Raw genomic sequence first — 27,195 nt, forward strand, 5'->3', positions numbered from 1 at the left:
GAAATGATGAAAAGGATTTGAGATGGATACTTTTTGAGGGAATGTAGATTAAGCTGATGAATAAACAGTGAATGTTGGACCTATTCTATGTTTCTGTGTGAAGCGAAATAGAAGGTAACACTTTATCATCTACTAAATATCAGTCTCTTTTCACTGCCCCCTTTCTATAAAAATCTTTATCTTATACAAATATTAAGATTAAACTGAGTGTAACTTTTATTTGTTTACATACATACATTCAACAAATAACTTTTTATTCAGAAATTCCCATTCAAATGGGCAGTTGAAATCTCTTTCTAAAGAATGAGTAATTTAATACTGGTGAGTATTTTGCCTTCCCAAAAGTTATAGGCACGCTGCAATGGTTCATTTTACAACCTAGAGTCTCAATTTTGCTGTTTCATCTGCTGTTCTTTCCCATCAAACTTAGACCTTTATTGAATTCTCTCAAGGCTTTTCAAGCCTCAGTCACTCCTGTCTATTGTCTATGAATACTGACAGCAAAGGCTAAATCCATAGTCAAGGCATCTGGGTTGATTGGAAATCAGATAGGCATCAACAGTACACTGTCCTTAATAATTCCATGTAACTCTGAAGCTCTTAAATGACTGACACAAGCAGTTTCATTTCTGCACCTCAGCATCTCTCTTATACCCTTATAATGCATCCAGAGAAGAGCTGTTATCCATTTTTTTATTATTATTTTAAAGTAGCATTAGTTCCCTGCTCCTGTCTTCCCTGTAGTTCATGTCCTCATTCATGCCATAATAAGTCATTTTCTTTTTTCATGTTTGCTGTCACTACTTCCATTTCTTCATTTCATCCTACACTTCTTCATTGCTGTTAGTTGTCCTTTTATCCTCTCTTCTAACTAAAAATTGTCTCGAGCCAAAACCACAGACACATATGTGAGCAACTTCAAACCAGTCCTGAGGTCCCTGAAGTCTTAATCCAAATCCAGTTTTTGCAGCTTGAGCCATCTCTAATTCCTAATTGTTCCTGTCATCTCTTTCTCACAGCCCTGGCTGTAAGCCACAATGTTTTATGCTGCATTCTGTGCTTGGAAGTAAAATTACAATGCCCTCTCTCTCTTCAGTTTTAAAACCATATTTATTTTCTAAATGCTTCCTTCCACTGACTTTTTTGCTGAAAATTTTGTATATGAGCTGTTGTCAGCATTTTGGCTATAGAGTATACTAGCCCTTATGACATGTAGCAAAAGCCACAAGCAGCATGCTACCTTGTGGTCACTCCCCCAAAGAGAGGACACCTACATTTTTGTATACGGTCCAAGAACTCGGATTTGCAAAGCATTTTTCCTAATTAGAATTTCTTGTAAATTAAATAAACAGTCCTCAGCAAAGGAATTAAAAACCTGTGTGAGAATCCAAACCACAAAGCTATAAAGACCTATAACTCATGATGTTCTCTTTTTAGTGTACTGAGATTGCAAACAGCCACAGCTTCAGAAACACAGAGCAGCCACCGAAACTAAGAATAGCCAAGTGTTTTGGGCTCCCTGCTAGGAGGTGGGAAAAGAGTTTTTCTATGTGTCTCAAAAAAGACAGAAAACTGAAAACAGGGTTTAGATATTTTGTGTTGATGTTCTGGCCATCGAGCTGTTGATACAACAATAGTATCAGCAATAAATTCCCTCTCTGGGTTATAAAAGAAAGCACTGAGCAGCATTGCATCTTATGTAGAGGGCAGTGCCATATGCCTGTCCGAAACATTCCTTGAAAATACCTGCTGGATTAAGCACTTTCAAGACTACTACTTTTGTATACTTCTCAAATAGATTGCCTTATTAATTTACAAAAATACACAATTTTCTGCAGTGAAAATGCAATTTCATATGGGAAATTTCCACTGATTTTAATATATTTTCTAACTGAAGATAAAAGAAAGAATTTCTAATTACTTCAGTCAACTTTTGTCTAGATACAAGACCAAAGGCTTTCATCACAACATTAAAATAATTTCACTGTGGGTTTTGTTTTTAAATTTCATTATGATCTTTACCTTCTATTAAGGACTTTAACTGTGATTTGGTAGACAGAGGTGATAATAATCCAGTAATTTGCAGGAGATCTCCCACCCAACTATTTTATAAAGCTTTGGTCAGACTGGAGATACTGAAAGTTGCATGGACTGTAAGTTTACGTGACCAACAAAGCCAGATGTGAATCCTCAGAACACTGACACATCAGCTCAGGAAATGCCAAAGGATAAAGGTTTATAAAAGTTGCATTTGTGAAACAGTCAGCTGTAACGTAGGAATATTTTTCTTTCATAATAAAAACATATCCAGCAGGGGAAAAGAACAGATCTAGTATGCTACACATGATTCATACGTTATCTAATAACTGGAGAAGTGTAGGAAGCACAGTTTAGTTTTTAAAAAAACCACAAAACAAAACAAAACAAAACCCAGACCAACACAAGCCAAAAATCCAGAGCAACAGCTCCTAAATTAATGGATTAACTAAAAAATTGAAAGATGATTCAGTTGTATAGCTAAGCAAGCCTGTGTTCACAAAGGGGATAGACTTAGCTTCCCCTATTATTAAAGATTATCAGTAAGTCTCAATATAATGACATGAACTAGTACTGTAGTTCATAAGTAAGAATTTCAATATGGGTGTGACTTCATGGACGCCTGACCCAAAACAAGCAGCTGTCCTGTTAAGTTCCTTCTGTCTCTAGAAAACCTGATTACAGACATTGCCCAAAGTAGCAAATTATCCTCACCTTTTTTTACAGTGGAATAATTTTGATAATGTAACTACCTTATACTGGATTTATAATGCCTTATGAATAAGCTCAATTACTCTGCATCTGGAAGTACATTAAGAGTATTCTTACTCAGCCCTTGGATTTAAAAAATTGATGAATTGATTAGAAGTGACTGAATCTCCAAGACATTAGACTGGCCTAAGCTAAGAACAACCAAGGAGAGAAAATTCTGAATTACTGGTGGTGGAAGCAGAAAACACAGCATAATTTTTTTTTGCAAGAATCCTAAGTGAAGATGAAGAATGCCATGTTTCCTCCTTTAGATAACAACTGCTCACATACACAGCTTCATGCTGTAGCCATTACCTCTTCCCCTCCTGCCTGCCTCAGTATTTATATATGTGCTAACATCATAGGGAAAATACAGATTACATTATGGAAACAGATTTTTGTCAGACTCCTGCTGTCTCTATTTTACCTGGATTTTAGAGACCCCAGTAATGGGTTATCTTGATATATATATCATCAGCAACAAAATATAGAGAACCTTGAAAATTATACAGTTATTAAAAATCACTCCTTTTGTGCTTGAGATTTTTTTTTCACTTTTTGAATTCTCACATTAAGCCACTTTCAGGTGAGCTTTATTGTTCTTTTCAGTTGATTCTATTCTCTTCTTCTACCCTCCTCCTAAGAGAGACAAATTAATTTTACAATGAGCCTACTGAAGTGACACTTAGAGCTAGATGAAAAGGAGAGGGTCTGGTTTCGAGGACAATTTTTTAACACTTCATTTTGATCAAAGTTCAAGCAGGACAACAATATAAATTGTAGTTTCAAACTGCAGATCTAAGAAAAACTGACTTTCTCATGAGCTAATATGACACTGAGTTTGACTGAGAAGTTTTAGAAGCTTCGTTTTGCCTCCACTTCATGGAAAATCCAAAAATACTATTTTCCCTTTTCTGCTTGTTTTCCTGGGGGGCTCTGCCACAGGGTTGGGGCACATGAAGTTGAAAGGTTTCCACAGTATGGGTTCATTTAAAGCTATGCCTTGTTTAAAGAAATTGTCTTTGTTCCCATGATGTTATAAATAAAGAATTTTGAGTAAAAGGAATAAAAAAAAAAACAGTTTAAGTATGAAGAAACTGCCATTAATATGATGCTTGCACATTATTTCAAATGTTATCCATTCACTAGGGGCAAAATAATGGTCCCTAAATATGCCAATGAGAATTATGTGAGATAAGATAGGATATTATCACCTGTAGGATCCATAAGCTGTGAATGAGGCAAGGAATTTCAGGGATGCGAATTCTGGTTTCCTGATTAAAGCATGTCTCAACAAAACTGAATTCTACCATCTGCCTTAGCAACAGCATTACCATGAAAGTCTAGAAAAGTTTTCAAGAGAGGTCCAATAGTGTTAACTTTCTTATTTTTCCTGCACAACTCTAATTATCTATTTAACATCTAATTATCAGTGAACAGAGCTGTCAGAGCTATCATGAAAGTTAAGATGATCGGGGCTTTGAAGATAGAGCATGCTGTAGGATGCTCTGAAAATGTTGAACAAAAGCATCTCAAAGAGGACATCTAATATTTGTATACCTTAATGTCATTTTGATTCAATTCTCTGTCTGTAAAGTAAGGATAACAAATGCCACCATCTTGTAGCTAATGGATGAAAAGAAATTAATTGCCTGAGGAGTGCTTTGATATGGAGTGCTGAATATCAGAGAAAAATCCATGGGGAAATTAATAATTCTGTGTTCAGCACAAGGGTGGATAGTGTGCAGGACCCAAGGCCTAGAACTGCAAAGCAGTGAAGAGTTGTTGGCAGAGAACTCTGAGTAGGGATGGTGTGTATATGCAGCTACTCCCAAATGATGATGCAAATGCCCAGCATGGTCAAAGTAAGAATGTACATGAAATCTCCATGATTTTGTTGCCCCTCTTTTTTTGTTTCTTGATTTTCCTACATTTTATTGCAATTTCCAGTATGTAAGATTTTCACATATTCCAGTGGTAAGTAATGCACAACTCTTCTTTCCTGTCCAGATTAAACAGAAAAGGTTTATAGGAGACCCTCTTTGAAAGCTATATTTTAAAAGCCAGCGAAGGGCAATGAACGAACTAGCGGTGGTCCTATGCTGCTTGAAATATCTATGTCCAGATTTTGGAAAGGAAAAGGAAGTAATAAATTTTACTTGAACTCACCACACGTTTTAATTGCACAGAACTCCCAGGGGGTGTTAGGGTCAAGAGTGTAGCACCATGGTCTCAGCTTGCCATCGGGATTGCGGCAGTAATTATCATCAAAGCCCTTGTCAGGATATCTGTAAACCACAATGAGAAACGTGTCAAGGAAGTCTTCCTGGCAACACTGCACAGGTTTCTACAAGGTACTTAAAGGACAGACTTCAGCAGAGGCAAACAAGAACCAATTCCTATTAACCTGGGGTCTGATTATGTAAGATGGATGCAACTCTTTTAATACTGCTAGAAAGCTAATAACTTATAAACACTTTCCAAATATACAGCAGAATCAGATCTCCACTAAGGGGATTCCCTGCTGTGCTAATGCACAGGGTACCGGATGGGGTAACTCTGCTAATTGCTAAATTCTTGCTCTTGTGTCTGTCAACTGATGACCAGACACTGAAGCCTCTCATTTTTTTTAAACAGTCCAATTAAGTGTGGATTATATAAACACTCTCTGCCATGCTGGACTCATTAACAAAACAGGTTCTTCAGTGCAACAGCCCTGGGTTCAAACTGGAAGCTGTTTTGAGTAGCAATGTTACTAGTGATCCATTTTTGTAACAGAGTTCATTCTTGGTCATGCCCTCATTTCAAGCACTGGGGGAAAGAAGAAGAAAAATAAGGAATTAACTTCTGTCTCACTTTATCTCATTAAGATTTGATACTATTGTGCTATTTAAGTGTTTCCACATTCCTGCTGCCATTATTGAACGGTCAGAGAGATAGTCAAGATGAGAAGGGGCTTTTTGCATAAATGTGCGATGCTAACATCTGTAAACTTAAAGAGAAGGAGATAAATGAATCCTTTTTTTTTTTTCTCTAGTGAATAAAAATTGTCTTGGCTTTCCAATTTTATTGAAATGTGTTAGTAAGAGAAACAAAAAGTAGATTTGCCCCTGAGGGAATCATGAAAAGTATGTAAGAGAACAATAAAGTTAACTACCTGGGAACTTGAATCCATTTACAACTGCAAGCAGATGTGTTTCACAGAAGCAGAGGAAAATATGATTTACAAGTGCGTGTCTTTGCTAGGATGCTTTTTATGTCAAATGTTCATGCTAATTCTGACTCATGTATTTGCAACTTGAGCTCCCATTTCTTAGGAAAGTTGGGTTCCTTCAACTATACAAGGGACAGGGACAGGATTTAAGTAGAATTAAAAAAAAAAAAAAATTACAAAAAAAAACAGCAAGGAGAAACCTCACCAAACTGAGAATTCAATGGCAGTCAAGAATGTGGTAGTTTCGGATCTAGCAATAGTACTCTGTTTTCTGCTAGGTAAAAGACGAACTGTAAAGGAACAAATTGTGTCCAAGAATTTCATTAGGAAGCAGTTAACAGGCTAAGAATACAGTAGAAAACAAGATGACTTTGGCCACCCACTAGATGCAGTGATGAGCTTTGATGTTGGTAGAACATGTTCCGTGTCAAGTAGCATGGAGAGTTCATGTCACTGCCTAAGGACCAAGATGAGTCCAGGAAACAAATGGGGATGTAAAGGATCCACTTTCTAGAATACAAGTGTCTTTCCACAATATTCAGACATGCTTCTGCCTTCCTTCATATCCAGTAAGCAACAATTCCTACAAAAAAAGCCAAACTAACACCTTTAAGACATAAATGTTAGATAAACAACAACAGGACTTCAAATTGTTCCACACAATTCCATAGTAAGGCTATGGAGGATTCCCTGACAGCTAGTCCCTTTGCTCTGTACACTCCTTCCCAAGTACATTGGACACAGTCTCCTTGCTTAAACCTAACAAACAGCCTGAGGTTTCAGAGATCTTTCAGAACTCTACATATTTTACATTTTTCCCCCTTGAAACAGCAGTAGCTGTACTTCATTTATTAAACTGAAATGAAGGATCAAGATACACATCTGGTGTCAAAATCAAGACTTTTTCTCAGTTTCTAGAGAGAGAGGAGAGTATTAGTCAAAGAGATAACATTTATTCTTTTTAAAGAGACAGATGCTGATCTCTAGCTATCCTGGAACTTAAATTTAGTATCTAAAGCTCTTCACCAATATTTATTTTCCCTTTCTTTTTTTTTTTAAAAGAAACTTGGAAACTTGATTTTGTATAAAATAAATTTTCATATAAGAGATATAAACCAGGGTATTAGTAAAAGGATTCCTGCAGTCATTCATCTCTTATGCTACGCTTCAACCCTACTTTCCTCCTTATAATAAGTATTTTCACAACATATTTGAGCAGAAAATACAAGCAGAGAAGGAGAAAAATTTTTCCCCTCTACACTGCTCTATACCTAAGTCATTACCCTCAACAGTCTTCTTCCATGGTGCCTGTGAGGAGTACACAAAAGAACTGGAGCTTTAGAATACAATTCTGCATCTACTAATAGCTAAAAATGGGCCACGCAGGAGTTGTTTGGGGGGTTCCTTCTGCTAACTTCAATCAAATCTGAGTAAGCAAGGGTTGGTTATCAATTCTGGTCAGGAACTGACCTCTGAGGGGAAGGAATGTGGAACAACTCACTGAGGTGACGAAAAACAAAAGTGAGATTTATTCACCCTGAGCTGAAAGCATTGTCCAACAGCAGGTAGACTGGAGCATTTAAATGACTACTAGTTTTATTTCCTTTTCTTCATAGTTGCAACTGGTGAAGCCATGAATGAAAATAGGTTTAAATCTACCCAGATTGTCCTTCCTGGTTTCCAAGTTATTCACATTACACCAGGATGATATATTATAAATGTCAGTAGAGATTGCTGTGTTTTAATGAATCATTTGTTCCAAACCTCTTCTCTTATTTTTAATTTATGTGACCATTAAAAAAAAAAAAAGCACAAAGCAAATCCCACAACCTTTTTAAAATCTAGTATAATCAAAGTATAATTGTTACTACCTTTAGTGACTGTTCCATGAAGGTGATTAACACCAGTGTGCTAGAAATGCATTGGGCCTCATTACTCTTCAAGCTCATACAAATCAATTCAATCTGGATGGGTGTCTTTTTGATAAAAACCCCCACTTTTATTACAGTCTGAAAACTCTCAAGATGATGTTTTCTGAAGGAAATAGTTCAAGGAGGAAGGCAATTGTTCATAAGACTGCTGTTAGTCTGAAAAGTCATTTTGCAAACAATTAGAAATTAATGGAAAAAAAGAAATTTCCTCCTGATAGTAAAATTGTTATTATTTGTACCCAGAAGTTCTACAAATGTTTCACTCCCAAGGAACAAAACTCTTTCAGTGACATGTTCTAGAATGCACAGTAAGTGCATGGCAAAACTCAGATTATCTTCAGTCCCAGTCTGCTAATACAAAATATTTATTGCAGCAGAGCTGTGGGATGCCTGCTATTATTCATGAAGCAGATCATCCCACCCAAGGGAGAAAAGAGGTTATATCACATAAACTCCAAAACTTCAGATCCTTAATGTTTTGCTGAATGATCAGGCTTTCTAAAATCAAGTAGTATTCACATTTCTGAGTATAAAAATAATGCTTTATTTAGTGAAACACTTTAACAAATATAAAGATCCTTTCAGTGAAAGATCTTAATCATTCTGGGTTTTTTGATTCTTGCAGTCTTCCTCTGGCAGTTTAAATTTATTTAATCCAATTTATAAATGGAGTTAATCCAAAATCCAGAATAAAACTAAAATGAAACTGTAGTCCAGTTTAGATGATCACAGAAGCCTTCCTATGTGGCCTAACCCCCACCCACGCCCATGCCCCAAAATCCTTCCAGAAGGGTGTATTATAGATGACCATTTGTGGTCGGGCAAATTTTGCCCTCTAGGACAAACCCTAACAGGGATGAAATTTGTCTTTGTATTTCTGACTCAACTTTTGGCATTATGCATTCATGTCTAAATTAAAAAAAAAAAAAAGAAAAAAGTCTAAGATAGAAATCCACAGTCATAAAATACTAAACAGAGCAATGAACTCCTTTCCCAGGCTGCAAAAACATATGCAGTGAGCAAATATTTTGTTCAAACCAATTGGGTACTTAAATGTGATTATAACAGAAGATCATCCACAGCTTTAAGGCTATTCAATATCTCAAAAAGGAGGATAATGTTACTTGACGATATTGCAAGTTTATATTCACAATTGTGTCAAGAAGTCTAACAAAAATTTATGACTTTTAATCATTATTTACTTTGCGGTGACTTTAAGGTATTTTAAGCTCACTAAAGCTGCAAATCAATATATACAGAAACATTCAGGCGTTAATTTTTTAGTGTCAATGAAGTTAATTTTGATCAATTAATGCAGCACATGAACATCACTACACTAAACTGGCATGGGATGTAGTCACAACTGCACAAAACAGCCTCTAGTCCCCATCCTGCATTTCCATTGTGACAGTAGCCAGCCTACACTGTGGACCAGAAGCCCAAACATCTAAAACTGGTGACATCCATAAATTTCAGTTGAGCTCATGCTAGTTTTGCTCAGCTGTTTCCAGAATGTGTGCAATTTTCAAATTATGACCACATGGTCTTGCTTGGGGAGGGGGGAGAGGTTACCTCTCTGGTCGAAATTTGTGCTTGTGTGGTCTTTGAAGATCCCAGCGCTGACACTCCTTGCCCGTCTCGGTGTGATCCATTGGCCCTCTGTAATTCTCTCCATTGCAGGTCATGCATTCAACTAGGAAAAAAAAAAAGTAGACACTAGTCATTTATTACACTGATGACTTGCACCACAAAAAAAGAAAGTTAAAAAGAAATAAGTCGCATCCCTGCTCTTATGTATTGAAACCAAACTGAAGAGGTATAAAAAAATGATACCTTTTTGTGAGTTGGTGTGGGTAATACCCTTTGGAATAGAATAACATCTCTTTCTTAGATCTAATCCATGAGCATAAATGTGATATCACTTTATAGAACACTTACAGTTTTGAGGCAGGTAGGGGTCAGCTGCTAGACGCATTCATGTTCCTAAAAGATTTTTAATCTTACTTATGGTTAGTAGCAGAAAGAGGCACATATCTAAGGAAGAAGTATTTTTTAAAGGTGGTATTTTCCAATTAAGTATCATCCATTATTTCAAATCACTCTAAATCTACTATAATTACAGCACAAGTTTAAGTGCAGAATAATGGCTGAATCCCAATTTCAGTGCAGTACAGTATATATTTTAAATTCCCAGTCCTTTCAGCTACACTTGATACTGTTTCTTTTCGGTGATAATTCTTTTTGGCAGCTTACACTAAGATAGATTTTCAGCCCTGGTTTGGGAAGGTGGAGGGGGGTAGAGGGAGAATGGGTAAAAACCATCAAAGGGATTTGAAACCACTGTTGAACAAAATTTAGATTTAGAAGTCTGAAAATATAAAATAAATTCATCATAACTAACTGTAGACAAACTTTTCAATTACTCCCTAATTAGAGTAATTTTAAAGAAGGATCACTTAGAAAATACTGTTTTATGCATTTACAGATCTCACTCTTCAGTCATAACATCCGCTACCAAAGTCTTCATCCTGCAGTGAGCTTCAAGTATTATGCCATTTGAAGTTCATTTAAATTTATATTTAAAGGTTAGGCTTTAATAGATTTTCAAGCTCCTTGTGAATTATTCGCTTCCCCCTTCTCTCCCTCTCTCTCTCCCTCTCCTTTTAATTCCTCCACAACACCACAGCTATTCCATGTGACACATTAGCAGGAAAATTAAAGGCATCATATCTTGAGGATTTAAATGAGTTGATTGACTGGAACTGAATTGGTTGATTAGCAAGATATAAGAGCTTAGTTTGGAGGTTAACAGAACTTAAAAGTCAACAAATGCAATGGTGCACATGAATTGTCTTTCAAATTCTGTGACTTGAAAGTCAAATGGGATTGGATTTATAGTTACATTTATTTACAGTATTTATTTGAAAAATAAAGGGCATACTTATCTTGAGCTTTCATCCTGTAATTCAGTATCTAAATTTTCATCAAAAAGAAGAGGAAAAGCTGATTTTACCGTGGAATGGAACTAGATGATTTTATCACATAGTAATACTGAGACCGTAATGGATTCACTATGGACTAGACAAGCAAATCACATTTGTGTGATCAGCACAATTACATTGTTCAAGCTCCTCCATGACCTGAAAAAAGCTGCTGAGCCTGAAACCTTGTTCAAATATTCCAGTGTACTGGAACATACAAGAACTTCTCTTTCTCTTAATACCTCCTTTTCTTGCTATGTGAATTATTCTTGCTGAGAAATCACCTATTCTTTATCCAAAGGCCACAAGTAAGTGTCTACTGGAAGTTCCATGCAGCTGCTGTCAGCAGAGCAAAAGCAACTTTCTGCAGAAGTCATGCCAGGTTACCTTCTGAGCAGAGGGGGATGTCACAGACTTCGTGGCGCACCTCTGGACTGGTGGTGAAACACCACGGGCCTCCCTCTTCCCCTCGGGGGTTTCGGCAGTAGTTTTCCCTCAGGTCTTTTCCCCGATAGCTCGAAGGCAAAAAGCTAGTTTTAAAATGACAATCATTACAGTATAAGAGCATGCAAACTTTGGGGTTAATCATACTATTTTTACAAATAGTTAGAAAAAATCACATTTCTGCTTCCTTCTCCCTCCATCCCACCTAAAGAAATGTACTCCCCAAACATCTGTCCATGTACAAATACACATCTTCAGTAGGGATTACTCAACCTAAATGGCCTAAATCTGGGGCAATTTGTCTAGCCTGTAGCATGCTGTAGTGAGTTTTATTCCCATTCCTCAGCTGTCCAGAGCCAGCTATCTGCCACAGAACCAAAGGCAGCCACACACTCCCTGCCAGCCATCCCTGTGTTCTCCTTCATGAACTGTGGGTGCATAGGGGAAAAATTCATTGTGTCTGTAGCCAGACCTGTCTTTCCTCTGCATATTGGTACAAACAACTGGTCCATTTGGGCTTAGACTAAAAAGTCCACAAGCAGAGAAACCTCTTTGCATCCCTGCTCAGGCAGCAGCTAGAACTGCTCATCAGGAGCATGTGAGCGTGACTGAGTGGTGTGATACACCTCACCGAGAGGCTTTCACTGCGTGAAACCAGGGACTGCTTTGCATTTCAGCATCAGAAATTTCCCCAGATGTCACTTAAGCTGTCTTGCTTCATGTTCTGCCACAAGCCTGACTGTTGTCACCTTAGGGTCTGCTACTTATAGGCCTATTCATCACGCTGTTGTATAAATTAGGACATTTCACAGTAACCCAGCTGACTTAAACTGACCAGGTGCAAGGTGTTGTCGTCCCAACTATCTGCAAAAGTATTTGTTTACCTCTAGAGAAACCCTTACATGCACACTGACATATAGAGATATACATAGGCATACATATATAGATTATATATATATTTATGTATAAAAGATTGTTAGTCAATTTTCTCCTCATACTAAGGAACTGCTAAGTCCATAGCAAGGAACCAAACCCCAGACTGGTCTGTTCAATGCCACTGCAACAGGTCACGACCACACTCAGGCTGCACGTTGCAGACAAATCCAGTGGCATTTCACTGCCAGTTTCACTGCAGTGATGTTTAAACTGCAGCTAAATCTCTGTAGCTAGAAAACACCTTAAATTCAGAGTTGTGATCCGTTCCATGAAGATTTTTTGTTAATTGAAATGCTAGGCAAACCGCATAGGGGATCACACAAAAGTTGTAACTGAATTAATTAAATGATTTAATTTTTGAGCTTTCTAAGATTTGTTTCATTTTTTTGCTGTCAGTATATTTAAGTTATTAAATTCAAGAAAAATTGGACATGTGACATTTTAATCATGTTTTATTCCTGTTAATGAAATATTTGAACTAACTGAGTTGAAAAATACCTCTGTTAATCACATTGTGGTTCTAGCCAATATAATGTGGAAGCATTACATAAAAGAGGGTTTTTTATTTTTTTTTATTTTGGTGCTTTAAAAGAATAATTTTGTGTCATTACTGCTGCCTATAAAATTATTGCTTCTGTTTTTCCTCTCTGGTCTTGTAATATAAATATCTTAAATGTTTTTTAGTTAAAGATAGCCCTGGGGAAACGTTTCTGATAGGATATTCCAACCTGCAAATGTTTTAAAGTAGTATGTCAGTGCATACAAGATCATTTTATTTAACTCTTCTGCTCAGAAATTATGGACATAAGAAAATATAGGGAAAAGGCATCTCAAATTGTATCAGATATGCTATAAGAACATTAAAAAAAAAAGTCTAAATGAATAGCCTTAAAAACATAAGATGAGTCAGATAAACAAATGGTTTCGACAGGTACTGAAACAATGTTCTTGAGAGAGGAAAAGATGAGTTGCAGTGAAGGCCAGTCCAGAAATGGAAGAAAGGGCCACTCCTAAAATTGTTTGATGATTTAGTTCAACTACATTAGGTAAGGAAAAAAGAAAAAAAGCCAAAAAACTGAAGCCAGTAGGAGTAATGGTAAAAACAGATTCAACCACACAAAAGTCATGGAAATTAGCCAAAAGCCTGTGAAGCACTGGTCTACTCTTTGACCATTTTTCTTTGAGCCCTTTTTACATTGAGTTTATCCATTTAATACTCTCTAAGAGTCCTGCACTCTGTACTATGATGGAGATGAAAATAATAGAACCCTGGGTTTTGCTGGGAGTCTCTGCGTTCTACTGGAATACAAATCAATAAAAATATGACTCATTGAATTCAAGCACAACTTTAGTCTGTAGTTATTTCTATTCTGTCTAGAAAGATAATTAAAAATCATTAAAGTACATTCTCCTTTAAATATGAAATGGGGATTTATTTTACAATGGCACATTGTGATAATCAGATGTTGAGAAAAACTGACCTAAAAATCTAAGCCTTTTGTACTAATAAGTTCCAAACACACCACTACTGTCTGCTTCTTCCCATCTCCCTCATGTCTCTGATGATGAAATCATATTTTCTGATGTTGAAAAACAAAATTAGCACGCAGTCACCTCATTTATCCGATGACCTTTAAAAAATTAAACTTATTGCACAAGGCAGGAGAAAAATCATTCTCATAAAATTCATCATAGAAGAGTGGCTGTCCAAATGTGATAAAACTGTATACTGTGTATTAAAATGCAATTCAGTGACAATGTGCACTATAAAGACACTTTCCTTTCTCTAATTATATAAAGTCATATGTATATTACATAGAATAAATGCTCATTCTTGCTTAGTTTGTAATTATTTAGAATTCTTTCCCTTTTGAAAGATGAGGATTGTATACTTCAAGGTGTTAAGTCTCAAAAGGTCACTGCTGTGGGGCCTGGTGATATTTATGATATGCTCCCAGCCAAGAACAGGTCTGGCCCCACTCTGAAAATCAGACACACTACCATCGATACTGTAAGCAGCCAAGTCCAGTAAGTCCAAGCCTGAGGCTCAGCTTTGTAACACATCATAAGAGGAGAGAACCAAGTATCCTTTGCCTTTTCATGTTGTTCCAAGATATCATCTTGTACTCTGGATTGATTTGGTCAGGACAGGACTGAGCAGTTCCTCAGCCCAGTTCCTCATTAGCAATATCCAGTTTGGTTTCTCCTAAAAAAAGTGCTGATGCTGGGAGTCTGGAGCAAAAGGTAGCAACATAGACAGGAAGCTTATGGGTGAGAGGACATTTTAGTTTTGTCTCTTAAAGTTTTATTGTCTAAATGGCTAAAGCCAGTACAAAAAGGTTCAAAGAGAAATGGTCAAAGAGTAGACCAGTACTTCATAGTCCTTTACCTAGTCTCCAGCATTGTTTGTTGTGGATGACTCTACTTCTACCATTATTCTTACTGGTTTCACATTTTGGTTTTCTTCACCTTTCTTTAGATAATGGAGTCTAATGAGCTTTACTCTCAAGATGTAGATTTGGCCTCAGTTTTTCACTGTATCAGGTCTTAACCTGAAAAGTTAAGTCCTGTACCTGCTGCATCAGTCTTTAGTTATTGCCAGTATGATGTGACGGAAAGGATTTCAATAGTCTCTTTAGTCCTTTCCATGTATTTGTTGCCTGGTCTAAGTGCTCTATAGAGTTTAATGTATTCAACAAATAAAAGAGAATTAACAACAACTATACAAATAATAGTAACAACAACTATATACTAAACAAATAGGTGGGCTATCCCCCACTTCTTAATAATGGAGTTTTTAAAATTGCTCATTCCCTGGGAGTCGATTAGAAAATTGTGATAAACTTCCAGACCCCAGGCTGAAGTTATGCAGATGTTTTGTTCCTGTCAGTAACTAAGAGATCAAAAGGATATAAACAGCTAAAAACACTGACACAGGAAAGGAAGGGATACAGACACACAGGCTGGCATTAAAAGAGACCTCTTTGGAGAAAGCCCATGAAAGTAAGGATTTTCTGGGATCTGGAGAATGGCATCTCTTGGAGAAAGGTAAGAAAAATATCTAAGAGATTTTGTTGTCTAAAGTTAGTTGTCCCATAAATTCTTATGCTTTATGGAAGCTGTCTCGACACTATTCCCATTGTCTCTGCTCCTGAACTCTTACCTGTGCTCATGGGGGATCATTGAATTCCAGGCCTGACACGGGATACCACTTTTGGTAACAGATATTGTTCCTTTATAGTCTGCTCCTTTCCCGATGATACAATTCCTGACATAGTCTATTGAAATAAAAGAGGAGTTTGGTTATTGCAATTTTAGGGTTTTGATTAATGCAATGTAAACTAAAGTTCATAATCTCTTTTCTAATTAACTATATTATAATAAATATTATAATAAATAATATTATCAAAATAATATAATTTAATAGCCTTTAAATTCCTAATTATTCAAAATACTGTTTAGTTGTTGGCATACATTCATGTCCTTTTTTTTTTCCAAAATACTGATCACTAAATGAGTTAAAAAACTCTCCTGAAAATGTTTCCAACATGTCTGATTGAACAAAACTCTTCAAGTCTGATGACTTAAGTCTCCCACTCATTAATGAGGTGAATAAGAACAATATTAAGTCAAAAATGTTAACATACAGTTGAGCTTTTAAGCAGTAAGATGAAGTAACAATTCAGGCTAGTATGTATGATGGTAGGCAAATATGTACATTGGAAAACTGATCAAGTATGTAGAGGAACTAGCATGACAACAAACTCAGGATATGTGTAAATAAAACTGTAAAATGCAACTTTCAAAATTCATAGAACTGTCCCTTGCCCAGGATGTTCCTACAGTCAAAAATCACTGACTGACCTCAGGGGTTCTTTTCTCCTTTCATTGCTGGAAAAACAAAATCAGTAAATAAATCAGTTACCCTTCTTTTCATACAGATCAAACGCATGGTCTTGCTTCTTTCTCACACCATTTGTCAAGCTGTTGAAGGATAACCAATGGCACCGTTTTGTAACTCTGTCATAAGCAAAGGCCCTGAAAAGAAAATCTGGATGAGAAAAAAATCTCTGTGTGGTTTATAATAATGACACATGGCCTGCCAAAGAGCATGCAATGACATCAGATTTATTTTTACTGGGAAAATCAGAGAAACAGTCCAAATTACTATTTAAACCCACAACTCTGCTGACAAGAGCAAAGAAACAAAGAAATTAAATTGATGTGGCCATTACATTAAATACTAGCTTAGTTGTTCACACTAATCTAAGAGTTCCCTTGTCATTAAAGATCTTTATTTTAAAAGTGAGATAAATGTGACTGAGACAGCATATGTGTCCCCAGTTATGCTGCTTTCTGGGAAAAAAAAAAAAAAAAAAAGGAAGACTCTAAAATATCCTTTTTTGCTATGCTTACAATATGGCTCTGAAATAGTTCCGTATCTCACACTAGTGGCTTGAGGAAAATTCAAGAGCAAGAAATCTGTTTCTTAACTAGATCAACAGAGCTGCTTAAAAACAAGATTCTTTTTATTTTTATGAATAAACTAAACTGTGATAGTGTGCCTACAGTTTGTCCTTGCCTTGCTTTTGTTTTCTTCTTTTCTCTTATTTTAACTGCTTTCAAGGATAGAGCACAATGTATGCTGAATTGACGGGGTTGAGGGGAGGGCAAGAAAGACAAATAAAAATCAGAAGAGTAAAAAGACCTTCTTTCAATATTTGAAATGAAAAATGTAGACTTTTTCTCTTAACATCATTTTGAAAGGATAGACTTTAAGTGTAGGTAAAATGTTTTGAAAGATTTTAAGAACATAATTGACTGCCTTGGAGGGGGCAACAATTATTCCAATAAGGATAGAAAAATAAGACAGAAAAAAAACCCACAGGTGTTTTTTCCTTAACTTTTTTCATTAAAACAAAATAACAAATCACGGACATCATACTATTGCCTCTAGCCTACCACAAAATCTACATTTCTGTCAGTCATCCCATACCTTCTGAGATATTTTATTCTGATCTGAGAAGGCATTTTATCACTACTTGATAATACTGAAAAGACACACAGATTTCTTACACTTCACCCATACTTAGGCTGTGCCATATTCCTGAGCACTGCATCCCTCAACAAAAAACTCTTTGATCTCCATTTAATTCACCATACAAGCTTTCTTGTGTGAGATCTTACTGGCTTTGCTTAAAAATATTGCACGATCCAGTCCAATCTCCCCAGTCTTCTCTCTTTCAAACATCTTCTTCATTATCGTTTCCATCACCAAACAGATTTTTCATCCAACTGCTCTCTCTACTCTGTTGACTCCAAATGTTTCCAACCTGCTAACCTTCATCCTTCTGCCCTTGTGAAACCTTCTGTTCTCTTCTGGCTGATTCTCAAATATGAGCATATCCAAGTGCCTCTAACTCCATCTTCACAAAAATATCCTTGACCTTTCCTGCCTTTCAGATTACATTCTCCTTTCCACTCCTCCCTCCTAAAGTGGGAATGCAGAATGCACTGTTTACAAACAGTTCTTTCAGCTTTTGCCTTTCAGTTGCCTTTTGGTTTCTTTCCAGTTTGGCTTCAATCACTTCTGCACATAAAAGTTTCTAACAATCTTTTCTTGGACCTAAATCTGCAGATTTTTTGTCCTTCCAAAGTCAACATATTTGAGAAAATTCTTGTACTTTCTTCTACTGATACTGATGATCACAACCATTTTTTCTTGTTGCTCTTTGTACTGAGATAGTCGGTAGATTTTCTCATCAGGTACTGAAATTCCGTGATCTATACTGGAATCCCTTCCTGTGTAAATGCAGAAACTCCAAGCAGATAACAAAGGATGAGACAGGGACGACTTTGTCGCTAAGAAAGGGACATACCTGCAAAAGTCACTTGCACAGACAATGAAATAGTAACTACATTATCTTTTTCTCCTTCATAGTAAATGTAGTGGGAAAACCTGCAAAGATGACTGAAAGAAAACAATGGAAATATGGACTGCAAAGGGTGATGAAACTCAGGAATAGAAGAGCTTAGCAGCAGCAGGTTGATAAGTTGATTGAGATGGCAGAAAAAGATGCACAGAGATTTATGAAGTTCAAATGACAATGTAAATTAATCTAAGGAGTTCTTTAATGGAGGATTTTAGGAATAATGTTATAAAAAAGAAACAGGTCTAGATAAGGATCTTGTAACTCAGTTGGAAAGAACAAGATCTGTGTAACCATGAGAGCAAGGGAACAGAGGAAACATCTGTTCTGAAAAGTGACATATATTAGTTCCAACAAAAACGTGCCAGAGATAAAAACAGCAAGGATTAATTATTAACTGATATAATACTCAAAATTTACTTGCAAGTGATACAGAAACTTATAACAAAGGAATCAAAAATTGTCTTATTTTTTTTCTCCAGAAAATAAAGAGTGGCTGATCCTTTATTAGTCTGTAGTGCCTGAAATCTTCTTTACCACTTTCTGGCAGAAAAGAAACTTAATCTTCTTCCTGTTTGTGTACCTCACAGTGCACAGACTCAGATGTTGCTGCTCCCAGTGCTATTGTCACAATTATATTAAAAAATAATTCCTTTTTATTGGCTAATAATGCTTAAATAAATTGAGTTTGCATCCAGAAAATAAAATATCAGTGCTGTGGCCCAGATGATGGAGAACTGCTACATGGGTATGGAGTATGAGAATCAAGTCATGAAAACGTCAACAAACAAAGGAAAATCCAAGTCTTGTACTTCAAATATTTAAAACGATATTTTGTATTGCTTCTCTTCTTATTTTAGAATGCTCCCTCAGCAAGTAGTAAACTAGTTGGTTTTCATTTTAGTTGGTAACAAATTTCACCTTGTAGTAATCATGTGCTGGTATGAAATTAAAGACTATGATCCTAGGAATAAAAGGAAAACATTAGTAATAACTTGTCCTTTAAAAGGGAACACATGTCAAATGTGTGTTTACAGTAGCATCAAAGAACTGTGCACACTACAGCGGGACTCCTCTGGGGCCAAAGGGAAAACCACAAGGATGTTCCAAGATCCCAGAAAAGAAAATCCCACTTGCTCTGCAGCATAACAGTAGTAAGACAAGACCTGATCACCTACACTGCTTCCTTCCTAAAAATATGAAAGGGAAAATAGGGCATTCAGAGAATGAGTTGTCAGATTTGTAGTTCTTTTTCATATTCAGTATGAAGTAATTGCATGACAGATTGTGATTCTGATATCTGTGAGCACAAATTTTCCAGTTGTGTTCTCAAAGTCCCTCATGGTTGCTCTATGTTACTGTATTGACTGATTAAGCCAGGGAGAATTTGCCCCTTAAGGAATCCATCAGACACTGTCCCAATAGAAAAAAAAATCTACAATAACTGAGAACATTTTAATTCAGAGAGAATATAGATTAATATTAATGTAAAATAGAATAGACAAATACATTAACTTACCTTTTCTGTTCAGAACACAAAAGATACCACCCTGAGCAGCCACAACTAGCTTGAGGCAATTTTCCTCAACTGATGTTGGAATATAGAATTGTTGTTTGCTCTCATTATTCAGAATTTATTTTATACTGTGAAACATAATTTTATAATACTCCTCACTGCTAACCATCGGAACTCAAGGATGTCTCACTCTATTGAATATAACCTGATTCCCTTGGCAATAACAGCAGTGGAAGCTCTGCCAATAAGAAAAGGAGTGGCTTGCACCATGTGAAAAATATTAGTGCCTGGAAAATATTTTCTATCAGAAAAAAGTAAACTCTGTTCATTGTTTACATATATAAATAGTCAGAGTACAGAACAATACTAACTAGATCTTGCAACACTGGGATTAAAGGCTTACAGAAGAATTAAATCACAGTGGAGAACCTTTTCTGCCAAGGAGGAGTTTTTGTTGTCATATTTGTTCTAGCTTTCGTTTGTAGCAATTGTTAAAACTTTTTTATGTCTCAAATTCAGGCTCACATTTAGGTCGGTATTGACTAGTATAGAAGTCATCCATTCTCTCCAAGATTCTACTGCATTCATGGTCTTTCATTTATTGCTAATGGTCCAGACTAAGTGAGGCCAAGGGGATCTTTTAAATCTAACACGTCAGAAAAATAATAGTGATTTGTTCCAAAAAATAGTAGAGGATATGTACGAGGTAGACGAGTAATCAGCTGCACGATGTGTTTCTAAGAGACGACAGATGCTGAAGGATAGCTATCCACAGCCCAGAAGGTTTGATTCCATTGTATCAGTTTTGTAGTGCTTGCCAGTCAACTTCAGCAGTGCATGTATCTGTGCTCCATGTGTGAGGTTCTCATTGATTGCAGCAGGAGTAATGTGCAAAGAATGAAAGCAGAATATGGTCTGAAGTGGTGCTGAAATACTGCAGCTGTGATGTGTGACAATAACCATTTTATAAGAGACATAAAAATCTCAGAAATGTTCACCGACCTCTACAGTGCAGCCCAAGTCATCCACATCTTAACATGAGTACATTATTTAAGCTATGTTATGGAAAAGATCAGAGACTGGACAAGCTAAGAAGACAGATAACTCATATAAAGCTTCAGAAAAGACTGACGCTCTCTGGACAGGTAGAACAACATCATTGAAATCAAAAATCACAATCTTTAGGTTGTTCCAGGTACAAGCTACCGCTGATGACAATTACAGAAACACCTTTGGTCAAAGGTTTTTGTATATGTTTCATTAGGGAAAGAAATAAATAAGAGATATATAACTTACTTGCAAGTGAACGAGAGGCCCTTGTTCCTGCTGCATCTCTTGGCACATTGCTCAGTGGTATTTAACAGCTTAGTTTTTACTTCCAGTGTTTTGTTTACTTTAATGAGCATCAACTCTCCTGTCTTTTTGAAGTCATGAAGAGGATTTCTCCTTTTTCCTTTACCCTCTAAAAAAGAAGCAAAGAAAAAAAATTAACAAAAGATGCAAACAAAAAAATGCTGTAAAGAGAGTGCTGACATTAAAGTTGGCATTGGATATGGACAACATTTAAAAGGAATTATAGGATCTTCGTTTAGTACCTAAAGCATAGAGAATTTCATAAAAATAAGGTAAAAGGAATTACTGAAGAAGAACTGATTACTTTAGATGATCTCCATCCTTAAAACCAGAAATAGTAGGAATTTTAACAAAACTAAATTTAAATAAATATTTGCATAACGCTGTAAAAGGGTAAGAGGAAAGTTTTTCACTCTTTTAAAATTTTTTCAGACCCCCCAAAATATGTCTGATAATAATCAGAAATCTTGTAAATATTTCCATGAAAAACTCAAGTGAAAAATATTATCACTAGCTGAATGTGATAAACTGTTATTAGAAGAGTAAGCTTATCACAAATAGTGAAAAGAAGTGGATTTTGGAAGTGACACAAAATAATCATTTGTCCTCTCTCTGCTCCAGTGCGAGTGTTGTGTCCAGTTTAAGTGCGACTGAACTTCAGTTGTTAGCTTACAGAAAAGATTAGGAGGTCAAACAGAGGCTGTAGCATGGAAAGTCTGCAGTGTTGCAAACATTCCTGCAAAAGTGAACACACTGATCTGGTTTCCACATCTCTGTTGAAAGGCCCAGAGGAAGAGGGATAAAATGGAGCGAGGAAGATTGGCTGGAGATGCTTGGCTAAAGTGCAAGAGGAATGATCTTTGATCGAACCCCAGAATTTTCCCAATATTTATTTATACTTTTACTTTGCATTCCATAAAATTCAACCTGCCAGTGTAGGCTGCTCCATCATCCGTGAAGGTAGATAAGTACATCTGGAGAGTAATTGTCCCTATTCTGTCAGATGAGTAACGTAGGGAGGATAAATTGGCTTGGATCTGATTTTCCTATTTCACTCAATGATCCCAGATGATCTTTTTGGACTAGATGGCTAACTCAGGTAAGGTTAGGTGAATAAATTCCTCCTTAGTTTACAAAGTAGATAATAGTATTTTCCATAACTTATTTCCATGTAACTGTATTCACAGATGTCCTTTCATTTTTTTTCTACAGAATCTGCAACAATAATGGAACACAAATACTCAGGTGCAATTCATTACATTTTTCCAGAGTTTTCCAAATATATAAAACCTCAGCCTAGTGCTCTGTTATCCTGAATACATAGTTCCTCATGCAAGTGCAGAGTGCACTTACGCCAGTGAATTTTTTGCTTAGTGCATTTTGTAGAAGCTCAGAATAACTGTAAAGTGCAATAGCTGAGGCTCCGGAGGAGTTACTGACAGCTCCACATACTGTAAAGCCAAAGAGGGCTTAAGGGTGTTCCTTTTGCAAAACTTCCATCCTGATCATTGAGTTCACATTTTCACTTGATGCAGCTAAATCACACCTCTCAGTGGTGAGTTATGCCTAAGACACCTAGAAATACTCTAAAGACATCGAAATCAGATCTCATCAAGCTTCAGTTTTTTTTTTTTTAATAAATATAAGAATTAGAATATCTATGCTACACTGTCCTTATAAAATAATCTTCACCCCACCCTAGTCTCTTTCTTTTTGAACTGATGAAGGCAAGCTATGCTATTCCCCAGCATCTAATACTCATATTTTTAATTCCAATCACAAAAAAATTAAGAAAAAAAGATTTTTTCTTCAAATCCATGTTGTTATTATTATATGAAGAAGCTTTTGATGAAAAGATCAAATGCTAATAATTTTGGCATTGTGTTAGGGACTCATATCAGTTCTCTTAAGCATTTTCAGTCTTCTATTTGTGCAGTACACATGCACCAAAAATGAATCACTATGCTTAGGGAAATTCTCACCATAAGGATCAGCCTCCTGTTACTAGAAACTGTTGTGTCCACACTGAAGCTGCTTTATTTTTTACTGTACTGATGATAGAGCCAAAGTGCTGCAAAAAAGATTACATTTGCCCTTTAAGTCAGTCACAGAAAAACAAATCTTCTATAAAGCTTTTGTGGTATATTTCTCAATCTATTATCTTCCAAGACATACTTGTTAGTTCTATGTTCTCTCAGCCAAGATTTTTATGTCAAATGGTGGTAAGAATCTGCATAGAAATATCAAAGTATTTTCTTCCAGTTGCCAATGTTAACATTTCCCATCTACTGATAAGCATCATTATCTTAATTCCCAATGATAACAGCTTCTTAAACTCACCAGCTAGCATGCAAGAAAATTATTTTAAAAAATCAAGAAATTCCGTTCTGCCTGAAAAACACAGTTCATAGTTCTGCTTTTTTTTTCCATCTTTTCTTAGCAGTTGTCCAAAGAGGATTATGGGTTTGATCTTGCATTTAGCAATTCATAACAGCCTGATTTACTTTAGCTTTCAAACAACAACATTCTATGTCTTGCCTATAATCCAAAAGGCAAAGGGCCAAGTGCATCTGTGGTGTGACTGTTAGAAACATCAGAATAATGCAAAGCACGACTTTTACAACTCTCACAACAAAATATATAAAAATAATAGCCTTTTTGTGTCAAATTAGGTGCTTTTATTATTAAAATGTTAAATCAAATAGTGTCTTAGACATGCTCTACATTAAAGATTAGCATGTAATATGCTATAACTAATGTTCCTGATTTGTGATTGTCATTCATTTCAGTTTCCTAGACTTTGATTAATCGAGACTTTCACCTATTTTGTGGGCCATGTTCTCTGATGTTTCTTGTAGTTGAATATCATATTACCGAGAAAGTCTGACATTCCACTTAAATTTGAAAATAATAGCAGCTGATTCAGACACAAAGGAATCCAGTCAAATATGAAACCAACATTTTTTTCTTCAACAGAAACAACCACTAACTCAAAATATTTCTTCAGTCAACTTATAAAAACCCTCAAAAAGGTGAGGGTGGTGCCCTTTTCTATTTCTAAACATGAAGTTGAACAGAACAGACAAGACCTCAGTCAGTGCCCAAGGAAATGGAAACTGCCACATTTGCTCTAGTAGGATGCAGCATTGGACAAGTGCTCCACAATGTCATTTGGGATTTCCACAGTCTCCCTGCTGGAGCTCTCCCATTTTCATAAAAGGTTTCAAATATTTACTTAAGAAAAAAGGTTCCTCACAGGCAAAGACATTTGCCTGGGAGATGCCAGAACTCACCTTTGGGTTCCCTTTCTACATTTTCAAGTGAGGTTTCTGTACAGTCTTCTCAGATAAGAATCATTGACTGAGACTGCTCAAACTATAATGCACCTGGGGGAAAAGATTTCCAACAATAGCTTTTCTTGGGGCAATTCCAGACCATGCCAAATCAATAGTCAGAGATAAAGAAAACTGTCATTCTGCAACATTTTTGTAAGAAAACTCATCAGGAGTTTGCAGTGCCTGTATACTAGAAGCTACTTAACTATGAGGTTAAGTATATTTATACAAAACAGAACCAGTAACACAGAGAACTGAAAGTAACAGACACAATAATATGCAGTATCTTAGAAATTAAGACACTTTCTTGATTAGCAAGAGAAGTAGATTTGAATCTGCAAAGTTGTTTGCATTTTTATCTCTTCTGCTCTCCAGATATTCTCTAATCATTGGGCTAATGGGAAAATGGCAGCAAAGTAGCTTCTTTTTTCTCTTCTGGCCTTGTGTCCCACACAAAAAGGGCTTTGAGCTCCCACACCACCACATCACTCAGCCCTGAAATTGCCAGATTATGTTCTGTATCTCAAATTAAAATTCACACTTCACAGAATACAACAGATCTGATACTGAGCTATATGAGAGTCAAGAAATTCAGTATAAATCTAGTTTCAGGTCATTTAGAGTTCAAATACAAGTTTGAACTTGAACAAATATAAGTCTGAAACTTGAACAAGTCAAGTTTCAGACCCTCAAGTCTTAGTCTGCCACAGAAAAGGATTTTTTGTTTTTCATTACCTACTTAGTAGTAAAAAACCTAATATAGCAAATACAGTATCATTGTTGTGGTAATTAAAATAACATACAGGATGTCAACAGGCCCAAGTATCGCCTTTGTCCATTATAATGAGATTAAAACACTACTTGTTTTTTCTGCACAACAAAGTTTTACAAGGAGACTATCTGACTTTATCTACTTAATTGGTAAACCCTTTCTCCTTCCTCCATCAGTCCAGCTTTTTCTAATGTAGATGTATATTTTAGGCTTCAAAGTTATGATCTTACAGAGTACAACTGGAGCATACTGGCTGCATCCCCTAGAAAAATCTCTGCTTCTATGGACTTGTCACAGATTCTACAAAGCTTTTATTAAATAACAGATATGATGCATTTGGCATGTCAGCTTCCTGGGTTTCCAAGTTTAACTCCAGTATGTGCAAAAGTTAGTACTTTCTTAAAGAAACACATTGTGAAGTCTCCTGATAGTGTGAGAAACTTTATTCCTTTAGTTTCTTTCAAATTTTGCATCCCACTTGATTATATAGAACAAACACAGACACTAGATTTTCCAAATGAGAAGATAAATACATTTAAATTAAATTTTTATGTTTAAATTGAGATTCTTAATGAAAACTTGATGGTTTGGGATTGAGTTTTATTTCCCTATTCCATTTGTTTAGACTTGCAGAACTTGAGCATTTATTAAGTAGTTATTCGCTTTGTTGTGGTAAATTTTCAACTATGTGGGATAATGAATTAGTTTATTTCTTATGATCACATTTTTTGATACAAATAAGCTGGACATAGGTCTTCATACCATGGATAAAGACCTTTTATAACTTCCAGTTTTGAAAAGAGTACAGACACACACAACGGCACCATTGTTTTTCATGTTTTTCAGAGACAAACTAAATCTATGGGAAAATAAAACAAATCAAGAAAATTAAGATACTTGAACTTCTTAGGCTAGTAGATACTGTCAAAGAACTGCAGGAATCAACTGCAGTCCTTCCAAATGGAGGATGAAATACAAAATAAGATGGCATGAGGAGAAAAATTCAAAAGAGGAAAATTGTCCATGCTCTGTGCAGGAAGAAGCTAAAGATTCAAAATATATTCCAGTGAACAAAAATGGTCATATAAATTGACACAATTATTTCAGAAATATAAAACAGACATAGCCTCTTTCTTTAGTATCAACTGGCATTTTAGATCTCTGTTTAGTATTTTGTGTTATGTTTGTAATGAAATGAAGTCACTTGACCTTGAGCAGTTAACAGATGGACTAATTAGAGATTGAATTATTTGTGTTATAATTGATAAACAGGTCAGAATGTTAAAATGAGATTGGCTATTAAATTAATTTTGCAAACAATCATCACTTCAAGCCAAAGTAAACTGGATTTCCCCAATGAGTTAGGAAAAAAATAAATTATGAGAGATGAATTTCATGTGATTTAAAACTTGGGAAGAGAAGGGTGGGAAATTAGAAATCTACCATTGTATGAAAGACCTTCAAGGAAAAAACAAGAAAATAAAAATTACCCAACCCTAAACACATGTGAAATGAATGTAGGAAAGCCCAGTCCAACACAATAAACATATCAAACATTTTATCAGAGAACACTGTACTTGACAAAAATTACATGGCAATTTATATTAATAAGTATGTATCTGAATGGGAAAAAAAACCTAAACAAGCAAATAAAATGTGAAAAGAAAAAATCTGCAAAACCATGCATTATCCCAGTGACAGATATATCAAAGCTGAATGCATACCTGGGTACAAACAGGGTAAATTTATTATGGAAATTAAAATTAAAGTATGTTTATATGCACAAAACAGCATTTGGTAAAATTCCATGAGGAGAAAAATCAATGAGTAGGGTTTGAAACAAAGCAACCATTGCTGTCATGTATAGGTTGAACAGTATGTAAATACAGTGAGGTGTTTAATTTGTTTACAAAATACAATACAAGGGATACTTTTAACTAAATTCAATAATGTATTTCCAAGACAATGCTTTTCAAAGGATACAAAACATGAAAGG

General features: G+C 35.8%; 1 protein-coding gene across 2 annotated transcripts in view; it reads right to left on the reverse strand.

The window, feature by feature from the left end:
* Positions 1 to 27,195, reverse strand: part of HGF (hepatocyte growth factor) — a 59,121-nt gene that overhangs the window by 25,617 nt on the left and 6,309 nt on the right. For both annotated transcript variants that reach the window (XM_051772866.1, XM_051772867.1), the window contains exons 2-7: positions 21,036 to 21,201; positions 16,219 to 16,331; positions 15,457 to 15,571; positions 11,301 to 11,443; positions 9,505 to 9,625; positions 4,957 to 5,075 (exon numbers count right to left, since the gene is read on the reverse strand). In XM_051772866.1, coding sequence (XP_051628826.1) covers positions 4,957 to 5,075; positions 9,505 to 9,625; positions 11,301 to 11,443; positions 15,457 to 15,571; positions 16,219 to 16,331; positions 21,036 to 21,201 — 777 coding nt within the window. The remainder of the gene's footprint in view (positions 1 to 4,956; positions 5,076 to 9,504; positions 9,626 to 11,300; positions 11,444 to 15,456; positions 15,572 to 16,218; positions 16,332 to 21,035; positions 21,202 to 27,195) is intronic.

The sequence above is a fragment of the Manacus candei genome, unplaced genomic scaffold, assembly GCF_025592945.1.
Source record: "Manacus candei isolate 608988 ecotype Guabito, Panama unplaced genomic scaffold, ASM2559294v1 h1tg000160l, whole genome shotgun sequence".
NCBI classification, from domain to species: Eukaryota; Metazoa; Chordata; class Aves; order Passeriformes; family Pipridae; genus Manacus; species Manacus candei.